Raw genomic sequence first — 25240 nt, forward strand, 5'->3', positions numbered from 1 at the left:
CCAGCATCCAGTTGCGTGTCAGGTTGTCCTTCGACATAGGACATCCCTATTTTCTTCCATACCTCCCTATCGCTCGCTAATCTTCGCCATCCATTTGGTAGGTCGTCTTCCCATCTTTTAGTTTGTCGTCCTCTTAGACGAATATATAAGATTGGTGTATTAAAGCAATGAAAAATGCCGGCGTAGATAAATTTACGTGCAATTCCTGAAAGCGGATTGTCGTAAATATATTCCGAGCTATAAAAACGGGACGCATTCGGTTATAAGATTTTTACACCGACCTCGTAACGACGCAGGCTACTGGATTTACTATAGCTTCCCTTCAGGCTGCACTTTTATTATACTACGCTTGCAACGCATTTTGCAGTCTATCAAATAGGCCCATAAATATTTCGAAATAAACAATTCTTTATTGATTCTAAATATTAGCATTTTAAACAAAGATAAATGCTTCGTATTTATACTGCACCCCAATTTTTTTTATTTTTTACCTTTAAAGTAACCTAAAATTAGTTATATTGCTACCATCTTCTTGTCTTTAATCATGTAGGGTTTGCGCACCAGTTTTCGGCCTCCAGATCAATGTAATGTCATCTTCATTGTAATTTCTTGATTATTTCACCTTTCACACAATCCATCCTATCATCAGATACATATTTGTACAAAGCGTAGAATAATTATAACATAAATTGTATAATTAACGCTTGAGAGTAGTTACAAAAGTCGTTGCGTTGGATTCTAACACACGCCTTGCTATGCAAACCTGTATGTTTTTCTTTTATTTATATAATTCGTTGAAGTTTGTCATTGCTAATTTGTTAAAATTATTCACACAAGGAAGTTGCAGCGCGGTAGTAACGCTGCGCTATAACCTTCCTGGACCTGACATAATTTGTCGAAATGATTTCGAGTCGGGGCACTTTAATTAAACTAAGGTGAGCTTCGCGAACGTTAAATGTAGACCGGAGCGGCCATTGTAAATTCCTCCAGCGTTTCAGTTTCATGGCTTTAGTTGGAAAACGCCGTCGGACTTTTATGGGCAATTTCGGTTCACGTTTTGTTATATTACCAATGCTTTTAAGGTACTGCACCTCGCTCCGGTAAACATATGTGAAGGTTTACGAGCCACTAGTTTATGGAAAATGTGTAGTAATGCTCGCAGAAGCGTTAACTGTACGTACAGAATGAGCGGTACGTCTTCTCGCCGACCAAATGTGGCTATTGATAATTTTGCACATGTTGCGGCCCGCCTCCGAGAAACGGCGGTGAAAGTGTTTATTAGACAAAGAGCTCGTAAGAAATTGTAGGCAGAAGATTCATAGCTTCATCCGTAGAACAGGAGCCCGAAGACAACTAACTTTATTATTTACAATAAATCGAAACCAACAACTTTGCTATGGTAAATTTTCTTTGTTTTTCTTCCAATACAAGAGGTTTACCTTCTACTCATTTCCGCGTTAGCATTGGCAATGGTAGAACTTAAATAATTACTTTATTTTTGTTTTCTTTCAAGCTATACGTTCATTTTAATTCACTCTATTTTTAATGCAATGTCAACTAACATTTTACGTTTAGTACGGCAGTAGTGGAGGCGGCCTCGCGAAATGCAGCGCTGCAGTGTTTGTAATTTCATGTTTACGCTAGATTTTATGTCCTTGTTGATATCACTGAGTTGGGTTTAACGTGCTTTTATCGGCGATAAGTGTTTTAGCAGCTTGTACAAACAGCTACAAGCAAACTAACAAAAGTATTTTTTGTAACATATACATATCATCGCAACTAAAGTTACCTAATGGAATAAATTCAAAGATACGTGTGAAGTCAACCAATCCGAGAACTGTGCCAGTGTGGTTAACTAAAGCATAGTCACCCCTAAGTTAGGGTAGACTCGGGCCCCTCGGTGAGGACGTGTTTATGTTGACAACACGTTATTTTTTAATTATTTGCTTTTTTAACTTTATACGATTAACACTTCAATGAGATTAACGTAATATTGAATTAGTCGGTAATTACTGTACGTGTTAAGTTTGTATCGAATGAATAGATTTTGTTATATATCTTGCGTATTTACTTTATCAAAATAGTTCATCTAATTTGCCTTTGAAATTGGTCCTCCTCTTCCTCTGGTTCCTCTGGTCTTGTAGATATCGGACATCGATGAACACCACGGCGTTCCCGCTGATTGTTTGCCCCGTACTCTTAAAAAAAAAAATTGCTATTTAAAATTGCATATCGTTAAAATCTCGACACATGCAAGAGAGGATGTATTATCCTAAGATGTGCAAAGTTCTACTTTTGACGCTGAGTAATATAGTCGTAAAACTATCTCTATTGCCTTACCTGTTGTAATTTTTGCACTCCACACTTCACACTGCGTTGTATCATTCCCAATTAGTCTTTCGAAGTACACCGTACTGTGAAGACGTCATAAATAGAATTTTACGAGTGTCTCGTATGGCGACTAATAAAGTTTGAGTTTAGTGCCGACTTCGCGCAGTTTAAATGCCGACTTAGCAACATCCGACCAACAATTACTGGCAGAATGTGTCGGTGATATTTTATTACAAAATTAGTATTAGTTTTTTAGATATTATTAATTAAAATCCTTTGGCGTGAATGACGTGCTTTCGTTACAAAGTCCAGTGTCAGAATGAATAGTGAGGGGACACAAACGTCGACATTTTAATAAGGCTAGTGTTGAGTCAATACACTGCCACATTTTCGGATTTTCTTTCTAACAGTCTTAATGTAATTGTTGCGATATAGCAAATAATGCAGTTTTTATTGCAGACTTTAAGTATTTTTAATAATACGTTAATAAGCTCATTATAGCGTTTTATTTCCACTGGCAAATAACCAGCATTCGCACATATTGTTATCTCAGTTCTTTGAAAGAGAATGAGCGAGATGCCAATATGTTTTTGAGCGTTTCGATATGTCGAACCGGTGATTCTTACCAGACATTTAATTTGATGACTGCACTTAACCACCCCTAAAAAGTTGCGTTGTGTTTCATCTTGTTGAAGCTTTTAGCAAAACATCTAAGCTTTTGCAATATCCATGTTAGGAACTCGTAAGCAACTCATGACCATTTTCAAGAACTAATCAAAGCACGTAGTTAGGTAAAAAGTCACGCGCCCGCATCGAGCAAACACTGGGCCGTAAACCAGCATGTGCTTTACTGCCATCGAATTTCGCTCGAAACGTGGCTAGGAAACGAGCGTTTTTACAGGCTTAAAGGCGAACTTCTTTTATTACTGCGCACAGTTCGAGCAGTAAATGCGCACTTTACTGCGAGCGAGTGGCGCAGTAATTAATAAGTTTTAATTAGTCATCTCGCGCCACACTTCCGGTGGTTCAGAGCTGGCTTAAATTCATGTCTTTATTATCAAACGCTTAAACTTGTAGCAATCTACTAGCTTTGTAAATTACATTAGAAATATCTAGTTTCGTGCTTTACTCAAAGATTCAAACGTGTTCTGCGACCATAAGTTACATTGTAAATGCTAAAATGAAAGTAAAAACTTACCCAATTGTTATTAGAAACAGGAACGATGTTAATATCGGATATATGAAGTAACTAGCTCCGTCCGTGCGGAAATAAAAAAAAAACTTAATTAGTAGCCTATGTGTTTTTTTAAAATATGTTTTACATCTATGCCAAATTTCACTAAGATCTATTGAGCCGTTCAGAAGATACCTTCAAACAAGCATCCATCCATCCTTCCGTCCATCTAAACATATATATTTTTAATATTACTAAGATGTCTTAGTTAATTTTAGTAATAAGATGTAAATCGGACGAAAAAGACGTCAGTGGCAGCTAGTTAGAGATCGTTCCACGTGTAACCTCGACAGCAAATCATTTGATCCTTCTTCCAAGTAACCGAATGGGAAAGTCGTAAACCCGTCAGGAGCGCCGTTCTGTCCCGAATCGATATTACCCTAGTCTAGATCCAATTCTTTACAGTCGAACAAAGTTGCATCCGTAAATAAGTTTTCAAATTAAACCTTCTATTCGTTCATTTAAAAGTTTGACTTTTGATTCAGACATGAGTTAATTTAAAATCTGATGAAGTCTTATTGACTACTGAATTATACAGGATGTGCGGAAATTAAATGTATAACGGGTTCCTTGATCGAAAATATGACGGTTTAACTCAACTTACCTCTATTCAAAGTTGCTACGTTTAACCGCTAGAGGGCTTTATAGATTACAAATTATTTAACATTTATTATTATAAAATATCTCAAAAAGTCTTAGATTTTATTCATATTAAAAACATGGATATTGTTACATAAATTACATATTTTGACACCCTGTATATAAAAAATCTTTGCTGTTCTTATGTAACTGACATTGAAAATGCTTGTTGACGATCATCGGGCAGACAAAATTGACGCGACATAAGTGGGCTCTGGACCACAACTATCTCCATTACCCCATTAAAGTAATACAGTGACAACGACTACGTCGAATTTCTTTACGTAACACAATCTGTATATCAATTGTCGTATATATTTTGACTGTTTATGCACCTACATAAAACACTTACCGTGGATTTCTGACATCAAAATCCCAATTTAAAACGTATAGTTATCTCTGTTTTATCAATAACAAGCTGTCGCCCGCGACTCTGTCCGCGTGGATATATAAAAAAACTTAATTAGTGTAGCCTATGTGTTCTTTCAGACTATGTTTTATACGTATGCCAAATTTAATCGAGATCCGTTCAGCCGTTCTAGAGATATCTTAAAACACCCGTCCATCCATAGACATCACATCCATTTAAACATTTGCATTTACATTAGTAAGTTAAATAAAAAGCAGCTCAAGTTCAAGGCATAAATTCGAAAAAAAAATAATAAATAGTATCCTATGTTCACCTCCTGGCTCTAAGGTATGTACCTCCTCACCAATTTTCAGGCGTATCGGTAAAGCCGTTCTTGAGTTATAAATAGTGTAACTAACACGACATTCTTTTATATATTTATATGAAGATAATGATAGTTTTATATTTTTGGTATCAGAAACCAACGGTAAATCCCAATATATAGCTCTTTTTACTAAAACTTCGTAAACGATTCTTTACTCACACGTGTTTTGAAATTAAAAATCTCAAGAATCCATTATCATCAGTTTCATTTCAAATACAAATCGACAATAATTGTACCACATCATCATTAATTAAAAAACTTGAGTGCATAAATAATGCATTTAGCATAATCAAAGACGTTGATTTCCTTTGCCTGTTATAATTAAAAAAAAAACTTCAAACACATGACGGAAAGAAAACGATGTGGCGTGCCTGTCATTGTTGCGTTGGCGGGAATTAGAATTGCATGACATTCGCGTCATAAGAAGAGGGCGCCACGTGCATACAATGTGGGACGACCTTGACCGTGCCAGTTCATCGCCTGATTCAGAAATAACTACTATTGCGTCTATCTATCGTTTTGTATTGCAATTTTCCATTGCGTAATCCGATTAGGATGAACGTTATCTGTTGCCTGTATTCTTAGCTGCTGTAACCATCCTACGTATAAGTGTAAAACACAACGTTAATTTTCTATATTCGTTTACTATTAGTTTCTTTTGTCCTCTTTTTCGCGAAATTTTAAAACATGTAATTTAGTAATAAACTAGCTGTCGCCCGCGACTCTGTCCGCGCGGAATTAAAAATTATTAGTGGCTCATGTGTTCTTCCAGACTATGTTCTATATGGATGCCAAATTTCAAAGAGATCCGTTCAGCCATTCTGGAGATACCTTCAATTAAACATCCATCGGTCCATCCATTTATCGATCTATACAGAGATTCGCATTTATAAAATTAGTAAGATATAGCCCAAATCACCACGGGAAAGTGTAACTACTAAACACTGAGAGAATTTTTCAAATCAGTTTAGTTAGTAAACAAACAAATCATTACTTTTTAAAATCTATATATATAAAAGAAAGTCGTGTTAGTTACACTATTTATAACTCAAGAATAGGCTTTACCGATATGACTGAAAATTGGGAGGAGGTAGCTAAGAGCCAGGAGACGAACATAGGATACTATTTATTCATTTTTTTTCGAATTTATGCCTTGAAATGCTGCATTTTATTTAACTTACTAATATAATAAATGTGAATGTTTAGATGGATGTGATGTGGATGGATGGATGTTTGAAGATATCTCTAGAACGGCTGAACGGATCTCGATTAAATTTACATACGTATAGAACATACTCTGAAAGAACACATAGGCTACACTAATTTCTTTTTATATACACACGCGGACGGAGTCGCGGGTGACAGCTAGTTTAGTATAATTCGTTAATTGGTTCCATACGAATTAAAAAAAGGCTATTAAATTACACCATAAACTACGGGTAACCAAACTAAAAATTAAACCAAAGGGTATAGGTAGTTAAAATAAAACATTTGCTATTATAGACCTAAAGAAGATTTATTGTTAATTATAATACCAGTATATTTTGTCAGGGGTCTTGGAATCCTTTTATGGTAAGATGTAGTTTGATCTTCTTACCATTAAAGTGCCAGTGGATGTAGAAATACTAATTAGCCGACATTTTATCTAGACCTTAATAATGGTTAATTCATTTAATGCTTTAGTTAATTCTTCATACATACTACAAGTTTAAACACCTTGCGATTCTTCGCTTTGTTTACTTTGAAACTGGTTTCAGACTAGCAGAAGTTACTTTACTTCTTACTTATATTATAAATGCGAATGTTTAGATTGATGGATGGATAGATGTTTGTTGGAAGTCTTGTTCCAGAACCGACGAACGGATCTCGATTAAATTTGGCATATAGAACATAGTCTGGAAGAACACATGGGCTACTCATTACGTTTTTTTTTAATTCCGCGCAGACAGAGTCGCGGGCGACCGCTAGTAAGGATTACAATTATCAATTTTGTAGCTTATACCTAGTTTATATTATACCACTGCTAACGGTCCAAATCAGCGCTGTCATGTCTACACTAACTGGCCCCAGTGTCAAAACATTCCGCACTAGGTCAACGCTACTGTCTTACTGTACTGGCAAAATGTAAACCAGACATTATAGGCTAATTATCAAACTATGAATCGTTTTATTAATAGAGTCGTTTAGTTATTTCTAATCTTTTTTGTGTACTTTACGCATAAAAGAGGCGCTGCATTTTTAGTACAAATTTAGTCGATAACGAAGCGATGATGATTGTCAAAAATATTCGTATTTGGTCCACCATACGGTCTTTAGGGTCCTTTATTAACTTAACCTTGTTTTACTGTTAGGATCGTGCTCATTGTCCGAGTTAGAAAACGCTAAATAATTACTGTGTCATATTGAAGAAATGGTTTGCAATAATGGTTCCATTCGAGCCTTTTAAAGAGAAAGTCAATTACAATCAGCCAGCTACATCTGTTGTACGAATGAGCCGACTCGCCTGCTGCGTTACCATGACCACAGGAGGCATAATTTGAGTCCTCTTTCGCTTCCCAACCTTTTCTTATAAGAAATAGATATTAAGGGGAAGTGGATTTGACGGAGGTGAGGACCATAGGAAGGGTAAATATCCTTTTTCTGTGCGATCCCTCCTCCGTCGAGTAAAGAAAAAGAAGGCAGCGATCGCGTCGCTATTTCGGCTAATTTTTGCCATTCGTTTATCATCTATATGTTGTTATGATATAAAAAAAACTACTTACTTTTAATTATAATACTATTAACTTATTTGTGTTAAGTACAAACGTGTGATATACAGCTTTTTTTAATTATATCGCCGACATATTACATTTGCGACACAACTGGTCTGCAAAGTCAAGGCCGCGATGACAATGTTGTAGGTTGTCGAACTGAATGTCGTCGTAACCAATCAAAACATTGTGTTACATCACGATATACCGGATCATTGTAACACTGACTCAGATATGACCCTGGCCTTGAAACAATGTCCCACTTTTATTTGAGATAACTCGACATTTTATTTCAACGCAAATACGTTAATCTTACTAATATAAATGCGAATTTTTAGGTGGATCGATGAAAATTTGTTAAAAAATATCTCCAGAACGGCTCAACAGATCTTGATGAAATTTGGCATAGATGTAGAACATAGTCTGGAAGAATAGATAGGCTAATTGAGTTTTTTTATTCAGTTAAAAATATAGAATAAAAAGTTAACAGAAATGATAATTCATTCACTTCAGTAACCATTAACACATTACGCGGTAATATATAGAAAAAGCAACTATTCCTGTCTACGGCTATATACATATATTAGCCACATAATAATATCTAAAAAAGGTCTAATAGCTCTCTTCCAGGCTAATACGACTGTTAGGTGCGTTCTTTACTCATCATTTCTTACAGCCATATAAGAATTTACTTTAAAACCACTAAGCAGTTTTTATATGTGTTTCCCGAAGAAAGTACAGTCACTTAACAATGTCTTAATTTATTAAAATTGAATTTAAAGTTTATATTATTTTAAATATTTCATGCATTATAAAATTAGCCATGTATATGTCATTCTCGACATTGATAATATGATCTACTATCTTCGTCTTTTATTTGCCACGATTGCTAATATGGTAACTAGACGGCCCGCGACTTCGTTCGTGCGGAAGATGAAATAAAAAAAACTGTATAGTTTTCTTTTTATTAGTATTGAAATGATTTAAAGTCAATTTTCAAGTACTTCTGCTCAAGGAATATTTTTTTCCATATACACTTCGACACTCTGACATTTAGAAGATGGATTAAATAAAATCCTTTCGTAAAGAAAGGCTCGCCTACGAAGTAACAAAAACCTGTATGTAAAATATCCAGTTGCTAGGCCCAGTAGTTTGAGCTGCGTTGATAGTCGAGTCACTCTATTTACTCTTTAATACGTATAAAAATATATAATTACATAAAGGATAGCGTTTGCCCGCGACTTCATCCGCTGAGGAAGATATCCCATAATTACTCAGTGATAATGTAGGTTTCTAATAGCATTTTTTTTTAAATAAGTCTAGCAAGTTCAAGATTGAAGGCAAGAGACGCGCTGGACGTAGGAAATAGTCGTGGGTACGTAATATTAGGGAGTGGACGGGGATTAGGTCAGCGGAAGAACTGTTTCGCATTGCACTTGACAGGAACAAATATTATAAGTTAGCGGCAAACCCTCAAGACTAAAAAGGCACTAGAATAAGAAGAATACTTTGAGTCTACGTCAATGAACTATGTTCCTAGGTACGTTTTTCCGCTATGCTACGCAACGAAGCGACGGTCGATAACCAAACATGGTTAAGTAGGATCGAACTCACTTTGTATACTTCGTCAATTTACGACATTGCAGTTAAAATCTTTGAGAAAAAAAAACTCGTTATAGAAACTCATAATTGAACATTAAAGCAGCAGTTATAGTCAAACATGTCATTAATACAGCGTGAAGAACGCATTTATGTCGCCAATGTCAAGGCGAGTTACTTATTGTAATTTTTGATCCATTAGTATTGATACCTAGTATGTGCTTTTAACAGTGTTAGAGACCGCTTTAACATCTTCGAACGAATTGGCCCGGCTCGCCCGGTGAAATACCATGACCACACAGTAGACAGGCGTCAAGTGTTTACACGATTTCGAAGCAATTCCGCGTACAGTCTGATGAGTGTGCGTCCCGGATGCCTAATTTAGTCCTCTTTCCCATCCCACCCTTTTTCTTATAGGGAAAGGATGGGAAGTGGACTTTTTGTATGAGAGGATCCATGGAAAGGGAAAATATTTTCTTTCTGTGCATCCTTTCCCCCGTCGATTAAAGGTAGGCAACGCATATGCAATTGCGTATGTCTATGGGCAACGGTCACTTTGCTATTTCAGCGATTTCAGGTGACCGCTCGCTTATTTTCCACCTTGTGATATAAAAAAAAAAAGGTTCAAGCAAAAAAGTTGAGCATCGGTGGCTCACAGGTTAAGGCTCAGGGTCCGTCTGTCTGTGAGGCTACAATTCCGCGTTTGTTTTTTGCAATCTCCGAAACAACTGGGCTGATGACGAGACTTTGCGAAAAGATTATGTATGCATGAATACATTATCTTTTCGCAAAGTTTAATCCTGTACTGACCAAAGTCGCGGAGACCGTTAGTGATGTACAAAATTTAAATGTTCATGAAAATCTGTGTTTCATTTGAGACAAACATACAAATGTTTTTATTAATTCGACGAATAACCTTGTATCTCCTTTTAATTTAATAGGTATTATTAAGAGACCATGTAAGATTAATTCCAATTCAATGCTTATTATTACCTGATTGATAACATTAATAGTTAATAAGATTTTTTTAATTAAGCTGTTATAAACACGTAAGATGTTGACCATGTAGGAACTGTAGAAATATATTTGTAAAAAAGGCTCGGTGGCTCAGGGGTCAAGCAGTTGACTTGCAATCTTCAGGTCGTGGGTTCGAATCCCGCCATGTACCAATGTGTTTTTCGATTTCCGATTTACATATGTACATTTATCCGACGTTCTTACGGTGAAGGAAAACATCGTGATGCAACCTGCACATATCTGAGAAGAAATTCAAAGATATGTGTGAAGCCAAACAACCCGCAGTTGGCCAGCGTGGTTAACTATGGCGTAATCACTCTTGCTTAGGGTAGGCTCCGAGCCCCTCGGTGGGGACATATAGTGAGCTGATGATGATGAGAAATATATTTGCAAGAGTCATTGTATATTTTTAGATTTAAAAACACAGTAGAATTATGAGCAGACTGTATCAAAATTAATACTTTAAATTCTCCCCTATTATTATAAATGTAGAGATTTGGATGGATGGATGTTATACATCTTCAAAACAGCTTATCATAGTCTGAAAGTTCCTACTTAAGTTTTTTTTTATTTCCACGCGGACGAAGTCGCGTTTAAAAGCTAGTTAGCTATATTAAAGATTAATAATAAAATGTTGCAGTCTTAAGTCCTTATTAGAAATAATCAGAGTACATCAGGTGTTGAAAAGGCATTCGATTTAATGCTATAAAATGTAGTTAATTCAATGATAGATTGTTGTTAGCTATCGACGCGGCCGACCTTGCAGCGCTTACACGTGTAGTCCCGATACATATACATGCTTATTATGTTTAATTAAATAAACATAGATATAGAAAGTCCTATGTTATAAGAACGTCAACCTTTTGGCAAATCACACTTGGATTCAGGGCCGGTTTTAGCATTTCCGGCGCCCGGAGCGCGATGTTTTCGGTTTCCAAAATACTTTATCTTACACGGCGCCTCAGGCGCCCCTTCATATTCGATTCTGGCCTCTGGGGCGCCCTATGCGGTTACCCCACATCGCCATACTCTAATGCCGCTACTCCTCGGAATTTATCAACACAGTAGGAAGGGGTAATATAACACATACTTGTATTGTTATCCCTAACATACTCTTAGGTAAAATAAAGACAACAACATGTATCAATACAAGTGTCACTGCAGTCAAAACCCATTATTTTCTAGACGTTTCCATACACACTTTAGATCTGTTCACACTGACCGGGAGAGCAGAGCAGATTATTATCGTAAATAAAATTGAGCTTTACACGATTGACACAAGGTTTATTTTAATATACACAATATGCTGGCTTTTGATGAAGACGTGCATAATAAAATTGAACCTTATTTCGATTTTATAAAGTTTGGTTTCATTTGCGATAAAAATTTGCTCTGCTTTCCGCCCCGCTCTGTCTGAACGGAACCTTACACGAGAAACGTACACGTTACTACGAGTTACTATTACACTCTCAAGTATTCAGAATAAGATTATTAGTGACTTTGTTGAACTAAGCCTTTAAGGTCAGGACAACTAGCTACACATTCATATGCTAATTAACGTATTATTACACTGAGAAAATACTTATATAAGGTTTGTAAGTTTGTTTTATGTGACGACCTAGAGCCTAAACGACTGAACCGAATTTGACGAGTTAAGTGTCATTCGATTCGTCTTCTTCTCCAGAGTGTCCTAGAGTATATAATATCGGCACAAAACATATACAGTAAACGTAATAAATAAAATACTAAATGAGTGAAAAAGGATTTCGAATCTCATTCGCCATAACTTTTGTTTACATTTTTAAATAGTTTTTTTTCGTATTTTTGAGTATATTCTATAATAAAATAAGACTGTTTACGTGTAACATTACAATTTACTTAGTTAAGAAAAAAAGTGCAGCCAAAATGCTATTTTATCCATTAGAGCCTAGGTCAATTGGGATTTTTGGTTTTTCAAAAATTAAGGTTAGGTTTTTTTTTGTGAAAAATATTTTATTTAAACTGTTATAGAATTTACAGAATCTTCTTTCTTTAGCAATTATCTTAAAGTGAAAGAAGATTTTAATAGAATTCCAATTAGGTAATCTGATAAATAACATAATTGAAAATGCTTAATACTAAATGTAGTAGACTTTGTCGTTCAATCAATCTTAGTTAGACATACTACACGTTGTTAAGATGTGCCATGTTATTCTTAGTTCTATCGAGTTAATCCGGTCACTTATCGGTGATATATTAACACGGATAGCTGTCAGTCTGGCTGTCTAGTCTACAAATGAAGTCAGTCCGGAAGTCAATGTTATAAGGGTTTCGAATCATGAATGTTGGTGAATACATTCGTCGTTAGAATTGCGTGTGGATGAGTTTTCAAAATATCCTTTGTGTACATGTTTTACCGATGGTTTCTGAGACTAAAATCTATATAAAAATATCGTCATCTTAAAATTCGTCAATAACGTTAAATGGGGTATTTAGTCTCGGAAACCCACTGTTATTGAATTAATTTATTTGAAAAATGGTTTAGTCAATCTTAATTCTGCTAATGAAAAATCAATATATATTTTGAAATGTAACTTTGAAAGCTTTCGTAGTTACAAACTATACAAAATTTAAGTAGTTTTGTCGCCCTTAAATCATATTACTTCTTACTAATGTTATACATACGAATTTATAATGAATCTTGATGAAATTTGCCATAGAAGTAGTGTTACTAATTTTGACATAATTAACGATGACGATATGAAAGCGAAAGTCTCAAATATTCTTGCTAGGCCCACTGATGATGCTATGGTAGTTATGTGGGAGCCCTCTCTCCTGGGTCGTGCAGAAGCTCTGTGCAGTTCCCGTTGCATTCCTTTCAAGATCCCGGAACTCTCTCCAGTTGCATCTGAGGATGGCTACCAAGGATTTTAGTATGTCAAGTCGTACGTAACACTTCCCCTCCCCCTCAAGAACAGAAAGAGGCCTACTAATGAGTGTCTTTCTGTTCTTGAAAATCGATAATTCATTTTAGTTACGTTCTCATTAATTTTGCTGCAGTTCGCAAACATTGTGTTACAATAAACTCCTCATTTTTATTACGTAACGTCACATTAGCTCCGGACCAGAGTAAAGGGGCTCCTTGTTTATGTGAATAGGTTATCATATTTGTATTCTGAGTTATCTCCACTAGATAGGGCACAATCGACTCTTTTGTTAACAATTTCGCACTCGTACAACGGTACTTTGTTTATTACAAACTAATTTATTACATCGACGTGACTTAGTACGCTTCAATGTTATCTCAGTTTTTATATAAAACTAGCGGACCCGACAGACGTTGTCCTGTCTACATGTCTTTAATTTGAAAATTCGAATATTATTTAAAATTTGACACTGCGATGGTAGCGCCGTCTGTCGGTTCCAATGTAAAACATTCCAAAATCAACAACTACTAATGAATTAAAAATTAATTAAAAAAACATTGTCCAGCTGACAAAATTGTGAATCTAAACCATTCACAGATCCCCTTGAACACACACAAAAAATTTCATCAAAATCGGTCCAGTCGTTTGAGAGAAGTTCATTGTCATACACTCACAGAAGAATTATATATATAAAGATAGAATATGTATCATTTAATTTATTATTTGATTTTAATATTAAATTAATCAAGTATCACATCATCATGTAAACAAAAATCTGTTTAAAAAGTTTGTTTTGTTTGTGTTCTTTATTCAAATTAGATATTAAAAAGAAGGTTTATTTGCAATTTTGTTTGCATTTTATTTTATTAATTCAAGTGACTTCGTCCGTGCGGACGTAAAAAAACTCTTACTTAAAAAAACTCTTAAATGCTAATGTTAGGATACATGGATGTTTATTTGAAGATATCTCCCGAACGGCTGCATGGATATCGCTGAAATTTGACAGCAAGCAACAGCAAGATCCATGCAAGCCTTACTGAAGATATCTTCAAACAAATTTCCATCCTTACATTCAAATATTGGCATTTATAACATTGGTAATATTGTAGTATTTCAAGTTTCCTTATTAACTGAGCTATAAGTATTTTAACGTAATATATTCAAATGATCTAATTATGTCGACACTTGTCTCATGGTTTATGCATACCGTTTAAATGGACATTATTCATCTGTTAACATGCATTTCCACTGGCGCGTAAAGTCACGCCACTTATTATCAGTGAAAATCAAATCTTAATCGCTTTTTATTAACATCATTAGACGTGTGAAACTATTTATAAAGTAACTTACATTGTGGATAAAATTGAAGAATCTGTGTGTAATATCCAAAAAAATCATATTTGCCTGTCTGTCTGTTTGCAAATCCGCGGTTGTTTGACAATCTTTGATTTTTATTAAACACTAGCTGTCACTCACGACACCGTTCGCGCGGAATTAAAAAAGCTAATAAGTAGCCTATGTGTTCTTCCAGATTATGTTCTACATCTATGCCAATTTTCAGCGAGATCTATTAAGCCGTTCTGGAGATACCTTCAAACATCCATCCATCTATTTCGCATTTATAATATTAGTAAGATATTTGGCTTCTAAAAGATATATGTGTTAAGATCTGTCATAAAATAGGATAATTCCTAAAACTTGTAGTCTAACATAGGTGTCAAACATGATCTTTTCAGCTTTAATATTTTAGTAGAGACGCAAAAAGTTAAAATTACGCCGTTGTCATTTGTTTTAAAAACTGGTTTCATTAGTCCCTTCGCTTATACTAGTGTAGGCTTCTTGTGTCCCTAGGACATGTGGAAGTAATTCAATTCGTTACGCCAAGACTGGTAGCACAACATAAAACAAATCACATTAAAACCATTCGTACACAAGTTAACGATAATCTTCGGATACCGGCGATTTTAGTCGCTAAGACGTACGCAATATAATGTGATGAGGTACACAAGCGCGTCGACGACATTTCTGTCACCAAAGACAATCGCTTACAACTTACTTGTATAGATGCAATTGACATGTAGTCGCTATACATGTGCTAAGAAGACTCGCGTCAAACGTACAACGCAACTATATAATACTAGCTGTCGCCCGCGACGCTGTTCGTGCGAAAATAAAAAAATCTTAAATAGTAGCTTATGTGTTCTTCCACATATTTCCTTTCTACCATTCCAACTAAGCTCTAAGCATGTGTTAGAATATGGTTTACGATAACAGTCGAATGGCGGGATTCGAAACCCCGACCTCGTGATCGGAAATTCGTACCATTAACCTTTAGGCTATTGACGCTACTGTTTCATTGTTTATCTCTTAAAATAATTTGGTGTGTTTGGTTTAATAATATTGTTCAAATTCGATGAAATTATGTAGTTAAATTTTAGTACGTTTCCTTTAATAAACATATGCGATCGCGTCAACAGATGATACGTAGAGTTTATTAAACGGAAGTTATGTGTCAATAAACAATTAAACTTGTCGCAATTAAACTATATCAGACAGCTACGTTTTCTATCATGAAAGAGCAAACCAAAATTACTAGACCTCTCCTGCGTTCCGCGCTCTAAACTGTATCTTACAACTCAATGACGTTAAGTGCAATGTCAGGTGTATCTTTATATTGGACGGGAGAAAATATATATACACATATAGTTGGGCGCGTGGTACATACATATAAGTTGGCACTGTCGTGAACTCAAACATTCGTATTATGCAAGTATTATAACAGAATGTCTTATTCTCCTGGATGTGGTCGTTTTGAAATGAATTTTATTACCTGGTGATTAAATACATTTTTGTTTGATTATGTATCATATTAGTAGTTGTGTATAGAAAATAGCAACTACGATAACGTATAGGATTTAAATAAAGATCATGCGACAATGTAGACGACTCGTTTATCTTCGATCGTTCTATAGTTCATTACTTCCTTATTTCTCTGATATTATGCGTTAAATTATCATAATTGTGTCTGCATATATAATTATATATGTACAATTACTATGTTTATATATTTATTATCATCGTATTCTATTAGGTTCGTCGTACACATGGTAACGTAAATCTTTGAAATCCAGTTTTTGGTCGCTTAGCGACGCAATACTTGACGTTAGTATTTGAGACAAAAATTTTATAATACTAATGCGAATTTTTAGATAGATGGATGGATGGATGTTTGTTTGAAGATATCTCCAGAACGACTACATAGATCTCGCTGTAATTTCACAAAGAACGTACACATAGGCTTATTATTAATTTTTCTAATTTTGCGATGACAGTGTCGCAGGCGACTGTTAGTCTCTGTATAAAACTTATCATCATCCCTCTCATTTGATTAAATAGAGACAACAATATGTTTTAAACCACGGATTACAGACTCAGAAACCCACAATTAGAGGTTCGTACAGGTACTCATCGGTGACATTTTAGCCGGTAAAACCAATGGCTCGCAATCTGAGAGCCTAGCACGAATATTTGAGAACGTATTTGTAAAAATATCGACAAAATCTCCCAATCCGGTAACAATAACGAAGTAACAGCCCGAGGCTGCTGAGGGAGCTCTCGAGTCTTGTTACTCTTAAACGAGGTTCAGACTAAGCTCCATCTGCGCATGGCCACCTCAATCCCGGTGAAGCAGCAAATGCCTCTTCAAGGCAAACAATGACAAGTAAGTCACAAAAAAAATCGACAAAATTGCACGTCCGCAAATGCAACGATACTCGGGACGCAAGGATAAAAGTTCCAAAGATTTACATTTCCTTGTGTACAAAGGGCCTAATAAGAGGCGACAAGTAATGTCGTTTCTTGTTTCCAGTCCACACTTTTAATTTTTAAAATGTATCAAGTCTTACACCTCCGATGTAGTTTAATTATTTTTAAATAACAAAATCCAACGTATTTTGTTGCAAGTGAACAGTAATCGAATACGCGATGTTTTTGTTTTCGGTCAAATGAATATAAAATCTGACCTCGCTAGGAAGGAATAACCTCGTAATAGTATTTCAACAAAATTTCCATCCTTTTCATCAAAAAAGAAACAGATAAAGTCTGCTCGGTAATCCAATATTCCAACTAATACTATCTACATGTGTTAGTTGCTTCTTGATTGTATTATAATTTCAATCTCTATTGTTAGGAAGAAAATCCGACACTGTGCCGGTGTACTGGCACAACACTAGCCTTACTAAAATATCGACGTTTATGTCCCCTCACTATTCGCGCCAAAGGATTCTAAATAATAATGTCTAAAACTATATATGAGGACACAAAAAATATTTTTAAAAATAATTTTATGAATTTAGATTTGCAACTTTATTCAACCGAAAAGTTTCGCTTGCGGCATTTTTAGATTTACCTAAACAATTTAAAGAGTTTTAAATCTAATATTCTAGCGATTTCAGATGACGCATAAAAATGTGTAATTAAAAAAAAATGAAGCGGCTTATGCGAAGTTATTTGCTGCCAAGCCTATGTATAATGTATTAATTGCATTATTCTGGTATAGCTCACTGGGTGGTACATCAATGGCGTCTTTACGAGCGGTCACTCTGCTCTCTGCTGGAGCTGCAGGCGCGCAAGGGCACGTATTGTTGCTCCTCGCAGTATGTCCTCGCGCCGGAGTACGGCCAGCACCTGCTGCCGCTGCAACTCACGACGCAGCGCCATTCGCCGCCGCCCGCGCACTTGTAGCGGTACGACCACGCGCCGAACTTGGTGAGTACAAATATTTTCTTGAAATTCCCAAAAAAAAATTAGCATAAGAATATAAAAAACGATAAGAGACATACTTATGCTAGTTTCACACAAGGGCAGAAGAGATTGTCGAAATAGTACTACCATCCTAGAAAAAGTAAGCGATGTGGCTATTCTAAAAGTATAAACTGTTTGGCAGAGACAAAAGCTTTTGAAATGTCACACATTTTTCCTATACATTTTATTACTACTTTGTAGTTGTGTTATCGATTCAATCAATATCAGTACTAAACTGTCTACTGTTCTGCTTTTGTGTGAAACTAACTTTAGAACAGACCAACACGCAGCAACTCTATCTCGCTCTACACGAGGGTTGACTACGCCAAACTTCGGTTTTATTCGCAAATGTTCTTATCTTTTATATTAACAACAGGGTATTAATCCTGCTAAACTAACTAACGAATTAGATGAAATGTTCAGGTTAATAATAATACAAGAAATTAGCTGTCGTCGGAATACCGCGCGATATTAAAAAATAGAAAATATAAATTTTCATAAAAATAGGTCAAATCATTTCAGAGGAGTAACTAACGTTGTAACCCGAGAAGTTTATATATAAGATGTAGAATACATGCGTATACGCTAAAATAAAAACCTTAACCTAATATAATGTAACCTATGTAAATTCAAATAAATACATTGCTAGATAGAAAGATACAGCAATTGCTAATAAAGTTTACTCTATTTACTTAAGTATGAGATACTGTTTCAGTGTATTATAATATTTATTATTTAATATATCCTGCGAGCAACTGCCACTTACCTGCCGAAGTATCCTGCGCTTTATCTTAACGATGCCATCAATTCAACGAAGAGCCCGAATGATAGGTTATAAAGTCTTTCTAGTGATAACTATAAAGTAAAACGCACCACAATAAACACAGCTCTAGCCCTCAGTTATTACCTATAAAGTTTGCAAATAATACTATCCTTTTGTGTATTCTGAATGCGACTGTCGATTGTTTATTTCAAATATCTCAAATTCAAGTTTCCACTGATGTAAAACACTTTTAAAAACATATAGTCATCATTTATTTTCAAATAAAAGATGAGAGAGATGACAATAATTTTTGTATATGTTAATCGAAAGTTAAAAACGGTAGCGTAAACTGACTTACCTTTGGTTACAGAGACCGAAATTTCTGTATGATAAAACAGAGATAATAATATGTTTTAAACTGGTAATTTCGTAACAGAAACCCACGGTAAGTGCGCAAAATGTTTGATGAAAATCTTCATAGGAGATTTTACTTCAGTAGAAATTAAGTGTCAACTCGATGTATGGAATTTCTGAAACGTGATTTTCAAAATAATATCACCCTAAACAAAAGGCTAATACTTGGCGTGTTATGTTTAACAGAGGCGTCTAGCGTGACGATGTATTACCTATTTCCTAGTAGCCGGCTTCCTAGCACTTCAGAGTTGCCTTAGTAATAAAACTACCGGTGCAATAATAGCCGTCTCGTTCCATCATTCCTACGTAGCCGCGCGAGAATGAGACAGAGATACGCTTTTATAGCGTCCCGCCGTTTTTCCCCAACAAAAATTTTTACTGCAAAGCACTCGTAAACTTTAAGCAGTCTCGCTTCAAGAGAAGTAAGCGATTTGTATTTTATATTTTATTAGATTAAGAATTTTCACTGTGACGAAATAGTCACGATTTCATTGGCAATGTATTTTTCTATAAAATTATCAAACATCAGGCATTTATAGCTTAGCAACTCTTAAACCTAGTGCAAGCATGGAATATAAAGCTCATTTACTTTTAAATTTGTTTATGCGTTTATTTATAACCTTTTGAACTCTCTCCTTTAATACTGATCCAAATTGACGAATTAACTACTTGCCTTAATAAGGTTATTTTTTTATAATCATTCCTAATCGATCGTTTTGCAAAGCATTATCTCCCCTTAGCTTCTCCAGATGAAATCCAAATTATAACTGAATAGAAAACATAATTTTACTAATATTATAAATGCGAATGTTTGGATGTATGGATGGATGTTTGTTGAAAGGTATCTCCAGAAGGGCTGTATGGATCTTGCTGAAATTTGACATACATGTAGAATATAGTCTGGAAGAACACATAGTATTTAAGTTTTCTTTTTTTTAATTTCGCACGGACGGAGCTGCGGGCAACAACTATGTCATACGTGCGGAACATAATACTGATTCATTTAAATGTCATTTAAGTAATAAATAATTTTTATTATCTCATTTATATTCAAGGGCATAGTATAAAATACACAAAGGAGTTTAATAGTGTTTGTCCAATGACCTACCACAAGGCGAGACCCATTTAAAAATGGAACACTGGTACCAGACGCTCGTAAAACGAACCTTTGAGTGCTTGCCCTTTTTTATATCGACACTCGAGTATAAAAGTCAGTCGCTAATTTATTATCTATACTGAGAACACTATCTACTTTCGCAAAGACATTTTGATTACACAGTTATATGGAAAATATACAACACCAGCATTTAGACTTAGCTCGCGCGGAATTAAAAAAAAATCTCGTAATAAATGAAGCCTATATCCTCCAGGATAGTGTACCTTTCCAACAGTGAAATAATTTCTCAAATCGATTCAGTACTTTCGGAGCCTATTCAATTGAAAAATCAATAAAATATTGCCTTAATTGAAGGGCTCTGATTAGACAATATACGCTTTGAACGTAAACATAGAAATTATAAGGCGATTCAGGCATAAAATGACGTATTCTACGATTTAAATACTATGATCTTCTGCCTAAAAAGAAGCTAGAATTAAGGTTATTCCTAAACATCACTTAACTAAAATAGGATATTTTTTCATTATTTAAATGATAATTTATAGACTCTATACCTGCAAAGCAATTACGATTATAAAGCAAATAAAAGAGAAATGAATTTTAATATTAGTAAGCAACGGTGAATGCTTTTTATTATACATGTGTATGTTCTTTTGACAGGTGACTTTTATGTCGATGTAATTTGTTAATTTAGCACAACACTGGTGGTATAGAAATATCACGTATAAATATCGATGATGAAACTCTGTCACCGCACTACCGTAACGTCTGCCGATCGTAAAACTTTTCGCGCGTAAATGTCGCTTTTGACATTAGCATCTGTAGCCCTGTGTATTATTTATGTTGAAAGTCTACCTTTAGGTTTCCACCACTAAAACAAAATGTATAAAACGTTACATATTTTTCATCTCTCAATAAAGGAAAAACGGAGATCAATATGTTTTTACATGTGTTTGCAAAGAGTCAAGAGTGTAACATTACATTCGCACCCGAAACTAAGAGGGCGCGACATTATTATTTTGTTTGGATCTGAACGTGCAAAATGGCATTTCTTTATTAATGTCATACTCTAACTCAATTTAGAATAAGTGTTAATTACTTACTTGTTAATATGTTAAACTTAGTTAAAATGCTTAAAATATATCTATAAATTATACTTATGTTATATTATATTTAGCAGACGACCTGATTTTATCTTAATATAAAATCAATTGCTGTTCTTTAGTCTCCCTAAAACGAGAACGGCTGAACGGATTTATCTTGGTCTTGAAATGTTCGTAGAGGTCAAGGGAAGGTTTAAAAGGTGAGAAAAAATCGAACAGTTGCTGGGATAACCCTTTTATGAACCTTTTTTTAAATCAAGCGTGGACGGAGTCGCGGGCGACAGTTACTTTGTTATAAAATATTTAAATTCATCAAAAAAACTAGCTCGCGACTCTGTCCGCGGGAGTTAAAATAATCATTGTGGCTATGTCTTCTTCCAAACACTCGCATTTATAATATTAGTAAGATATAAATTATCAAAGCATTAATACCAGTAATTACAAATTATATTATCGCTCATAAAAATATTCTGTATCATAAAGTAAATCTAAAATGAATGTCCGTATTGAAATGCTTGGACAATATTTTATAGGTTATTTTAGGTAGATACGTTTTACGACTGGAGACGGAGCCGCACGACTCTATCTATCTAGATTTTATATGACCTAGCGTAAGTCTATTTCTAGGTAATGTTATGCTTTTATATTGAGCAGTTAAAGATATGCCGAGATAGAGTTTAAAGGGAGATTAATTTACCTTATTTAGTTTCATCATCATCATCATCAGCTCACTATACGTCCCCACCGAGGGGCTCAGAGCCTACCCTAAGTTAAGGGTGATTAGGCCATAGTCAACCACGCTGGCCCAGTGCGGGTTGGTTGACTTCTCACATATCTTTGAATTTCTTCTAAGATATGTGCAGGTTGCATCACGATGTTTTCCTTCACTGTAAGAACGTCGGATAAATGTACATATGTAAATCGGAAATCGAAGAACACATTGGTACATGTCGGGATTCGAACCCAGGACCTTATTTAGTTTAGTACTTAATAAATAAATTAATTTTAATACAATTTTTTAATTATTTTACAATTGTTACCAAGGTTAAAGATTTTAATTTCCACTCATAGTCAACACTTTATACTACCAGTCTAGTCTTTGTAACTAATACATGGTTTCTGAAGGAGATATTCTTCAATTTTTTTTGTAAGGAACGAAAGTCAAATGGAAAATCATAGGATAGCCTTAAGTGAAATTGTAAGATGGATAGCAAATATTATAAGTCATCATCAACCGGCCTCTGTTTCTACGGAGGATCGGCACAGTATGTACACTTCATACGTGTATTACGTAATATAAATTTTTGAATTTACTATATTTAAAGTTAATGTGACATTATTTATTGCAAACTTTGGTCTTAACCCTTAGTAGCCTGATTTACATACGAAAGTGATTTATTTTTAATTTTACTTTGTTTGCTTGATAAAATAAAACAATAATGAAATTTGTTTTTTTTTTTTAAATTTCGTTGGAAAGAATATTATACAGCAGTAAAATAGGTACAGCCAACCTATAAAAAAACTAATAGTAATGTGAACATTCGGTTTAAAAGATCGGTATCAAAATTGAAACTCTAGGCTAATAAGGATTAAATTGAAATCCATAAGTTTGTCAAATCAAAGTCGTATCAAATAATTTAAGGCGGTCCGTTGCGCGTTTGCCCCCTTCTCCTATAAAAAAATGTCTTTACTTTCTTCCTATTTCAAGCAAACCTTTTTAAACACTTTCTTGATTAGGTCAATACATTATACCTTGTTAGAATAAATAAATTTCACACTTATTTATTAAGACTTAAGTTCAAGGTTTCAAATATAGAATATATTTTTTTTATAAAACAGGTTCATAGTACATCTGTTGCCTTAAGACCTTAAAAGTCTTGAACTAAGACTATATTCAAGTCAAATAAATTGTTGTAATATTAAGTAATGTAGTACTAAGACCCAAGAAGGTGAAAAGACTAATTGAAAACGTATGCATTTCTAAACATGGAAATAACGATGTTATTTTTTGTCGATTTATGATCGGATAAAGAAAAAAATGTAATAAGTACGGTTTTATTTTAATATACCTTAAAAGTGTTTTTCTACGGTTGTCAATTTATTCCTATAGGCTGTTAATTTAGCGTTGCGTTTATTTTGTTAGCTTACGTTAACATTTTTGTCAAATTGAATTATTATTTTTTGTACTTTTAGGAAAACTTATAGCAGATATGGTGTGGTTTTTAGTACTATATTAATTTTATTAATATTATAAATGCAAATGATGGACGGATATTTGTTAGAAGGTATCTTCAGAACGGCTGCATGGATCTCAGTGTAATTTGGCATAGATATAGAACATGGAAGAACAGAGAGTAGAGGTAGAAGAAGACAAGTAAGTTTTTTATTTTTTATTTTGCGCGGTCGGTTACGGCTAGTTACTTATATTCATGATATTAGTCTTTCAAATGCCTGCATTATAGTAACAAGGATGAATTTTTTTTAACGTGTGAATGAATACATAGAAATTAAAGTTATATAAGCATACTAGCGAACCCGACAGACGTTGTCCTGTCTACACGTCTTTTTGACACTGCGATGGTAGCGCCTTCTGTCGGATCCAATGTAAAACATTCCAAAATCAACAGCTACTAATAAATTAAAAAATAATTAAAAAAACATTGTCCAGCGGACAATATTGTGAATCTAAACCATTCCCAGATCCCCTTGAACGCACACAAAAAATTTCATCAAAATCGGTCCAGTCGTTTGAGAGAAGTTCAGTGACATACACACTCACAGAAGAATTATATATATAAAGATATTAAATAATAAGTATTAATTAGGTTACAGTCCACAGAACTTAGAGCAGACTGACTTACAGGTGTACAGCCGGCCTTTAAAAGCAAAAGAGAATAGGGTAGATAAGAAAGTTATTGCCATTATATGACCGGAATATAAAACTGGTGGAAACGAAGTAAAATAGATTAAAAAAATCAAGTTCAATTAATTTGAAATTATCTATTGTCTTTTTTTATTTCTACTTATGAATAAATTCAATAGTTTAATTTGAGAGTCGTTTCAAAAGATTTAAAAAGGTTTTCGATATTATGGTAGAGAGAAATTAATTATTAATTAAAGAAAAATCGCAAGTCTTAATTGAAATTTTTGTATATTTTTAACTGTATTTAAAATGCGATAAAGTTTTTTCATTATTCACCTGGATGCTAATAATTAAAAAATTCTTTTTACGACTTTATTACCAGGTCATTGGACAAGCTAATGTTTAACTGTCTGCTAATTGAACGCCTGGCATGAATATGCGTATACATTTCGAAATTAATAGCATTTTACACGAGTACAGCATAGAGATAGTAATGGATGAGAGGGTGCATGGGAAGGTAAGATATATTCTTTCTGTGCATCCTCTCCTCCGTCGATTAAAGAAAGGCAACGCATATGCAATTGCTATGTCTATGGGTAACGGTCACTTCGCTATTTCAGCGATTTCAGGTGGACGCTCGCTCGTTTGCCACCTTATAATATAAAAACAAAATTCAAGACAGTACTGTTAATTTAACGAGCGTTGTGCGTTCAAACAATAGCAGTACTGACCTGTCTACTGCTCTGGTGTACTGTGCTACCCTCGTGGGAAATAATTACCAGTTAGTCATGTTTAGACACAGTTGTAGTATTATGGCGATCACTTGATCACCTGTCGTCTCATGATACCGTGATGAACTATTTGCAATTAATTAGCGCATACAAGCATCGTTAATTGAACAGATTAGAAATATGGACTTTAAAGTTAAGAAGTGTAGGTCGAGATTACAGATAATTCTATTCATAAT

The 25240-nt window shown here is 34.6% G+C and overlaps 1 protein-coding gene across 3 annotated transcripts in view; it reads left to right on the top strand.

Annotated features, from left to right (window-relative positions):
* The window catches only part of dsx (transcription factor doublesex), a 107825-nt gene that overhangs the window by 52149 nt on the left and 30436 nt on the right, over nt 1-25240 (top strand). For 2 of the 3 annotated variants that reach the window (XM_013315630.1, XM_013315631.1), the window contains exon 3: nt 17769-17977. In XM_013315630.1, the coding sequence (XP_013171084.1) occupies nt 17769-17953 (185 nt within the window). In that variant the 3' untranslated portion in view covers nt 17954-17977. Of the gene's footprint in view, nt 1-17768; nt 17978-25240 lie in introns of those variants that run through there. The other variant, XR_001228000.1, reaches the window with a different exon arrangement.

Source organism: Papilio xuthus, unplaced genomic scaffold (assembly GCF_000836235.2).
Source record: "Papilio xuthus unplaced genomic scaffold, Pxut_1.1 DF826961.1, whole genome shotgun sequence".
Taxonomy (NCBI): Eukaryota; Metazoa; Arthropoda; class Insecta; order Lepidoptera; family Papilionidae; genus Papilio; species Papilio xuthus.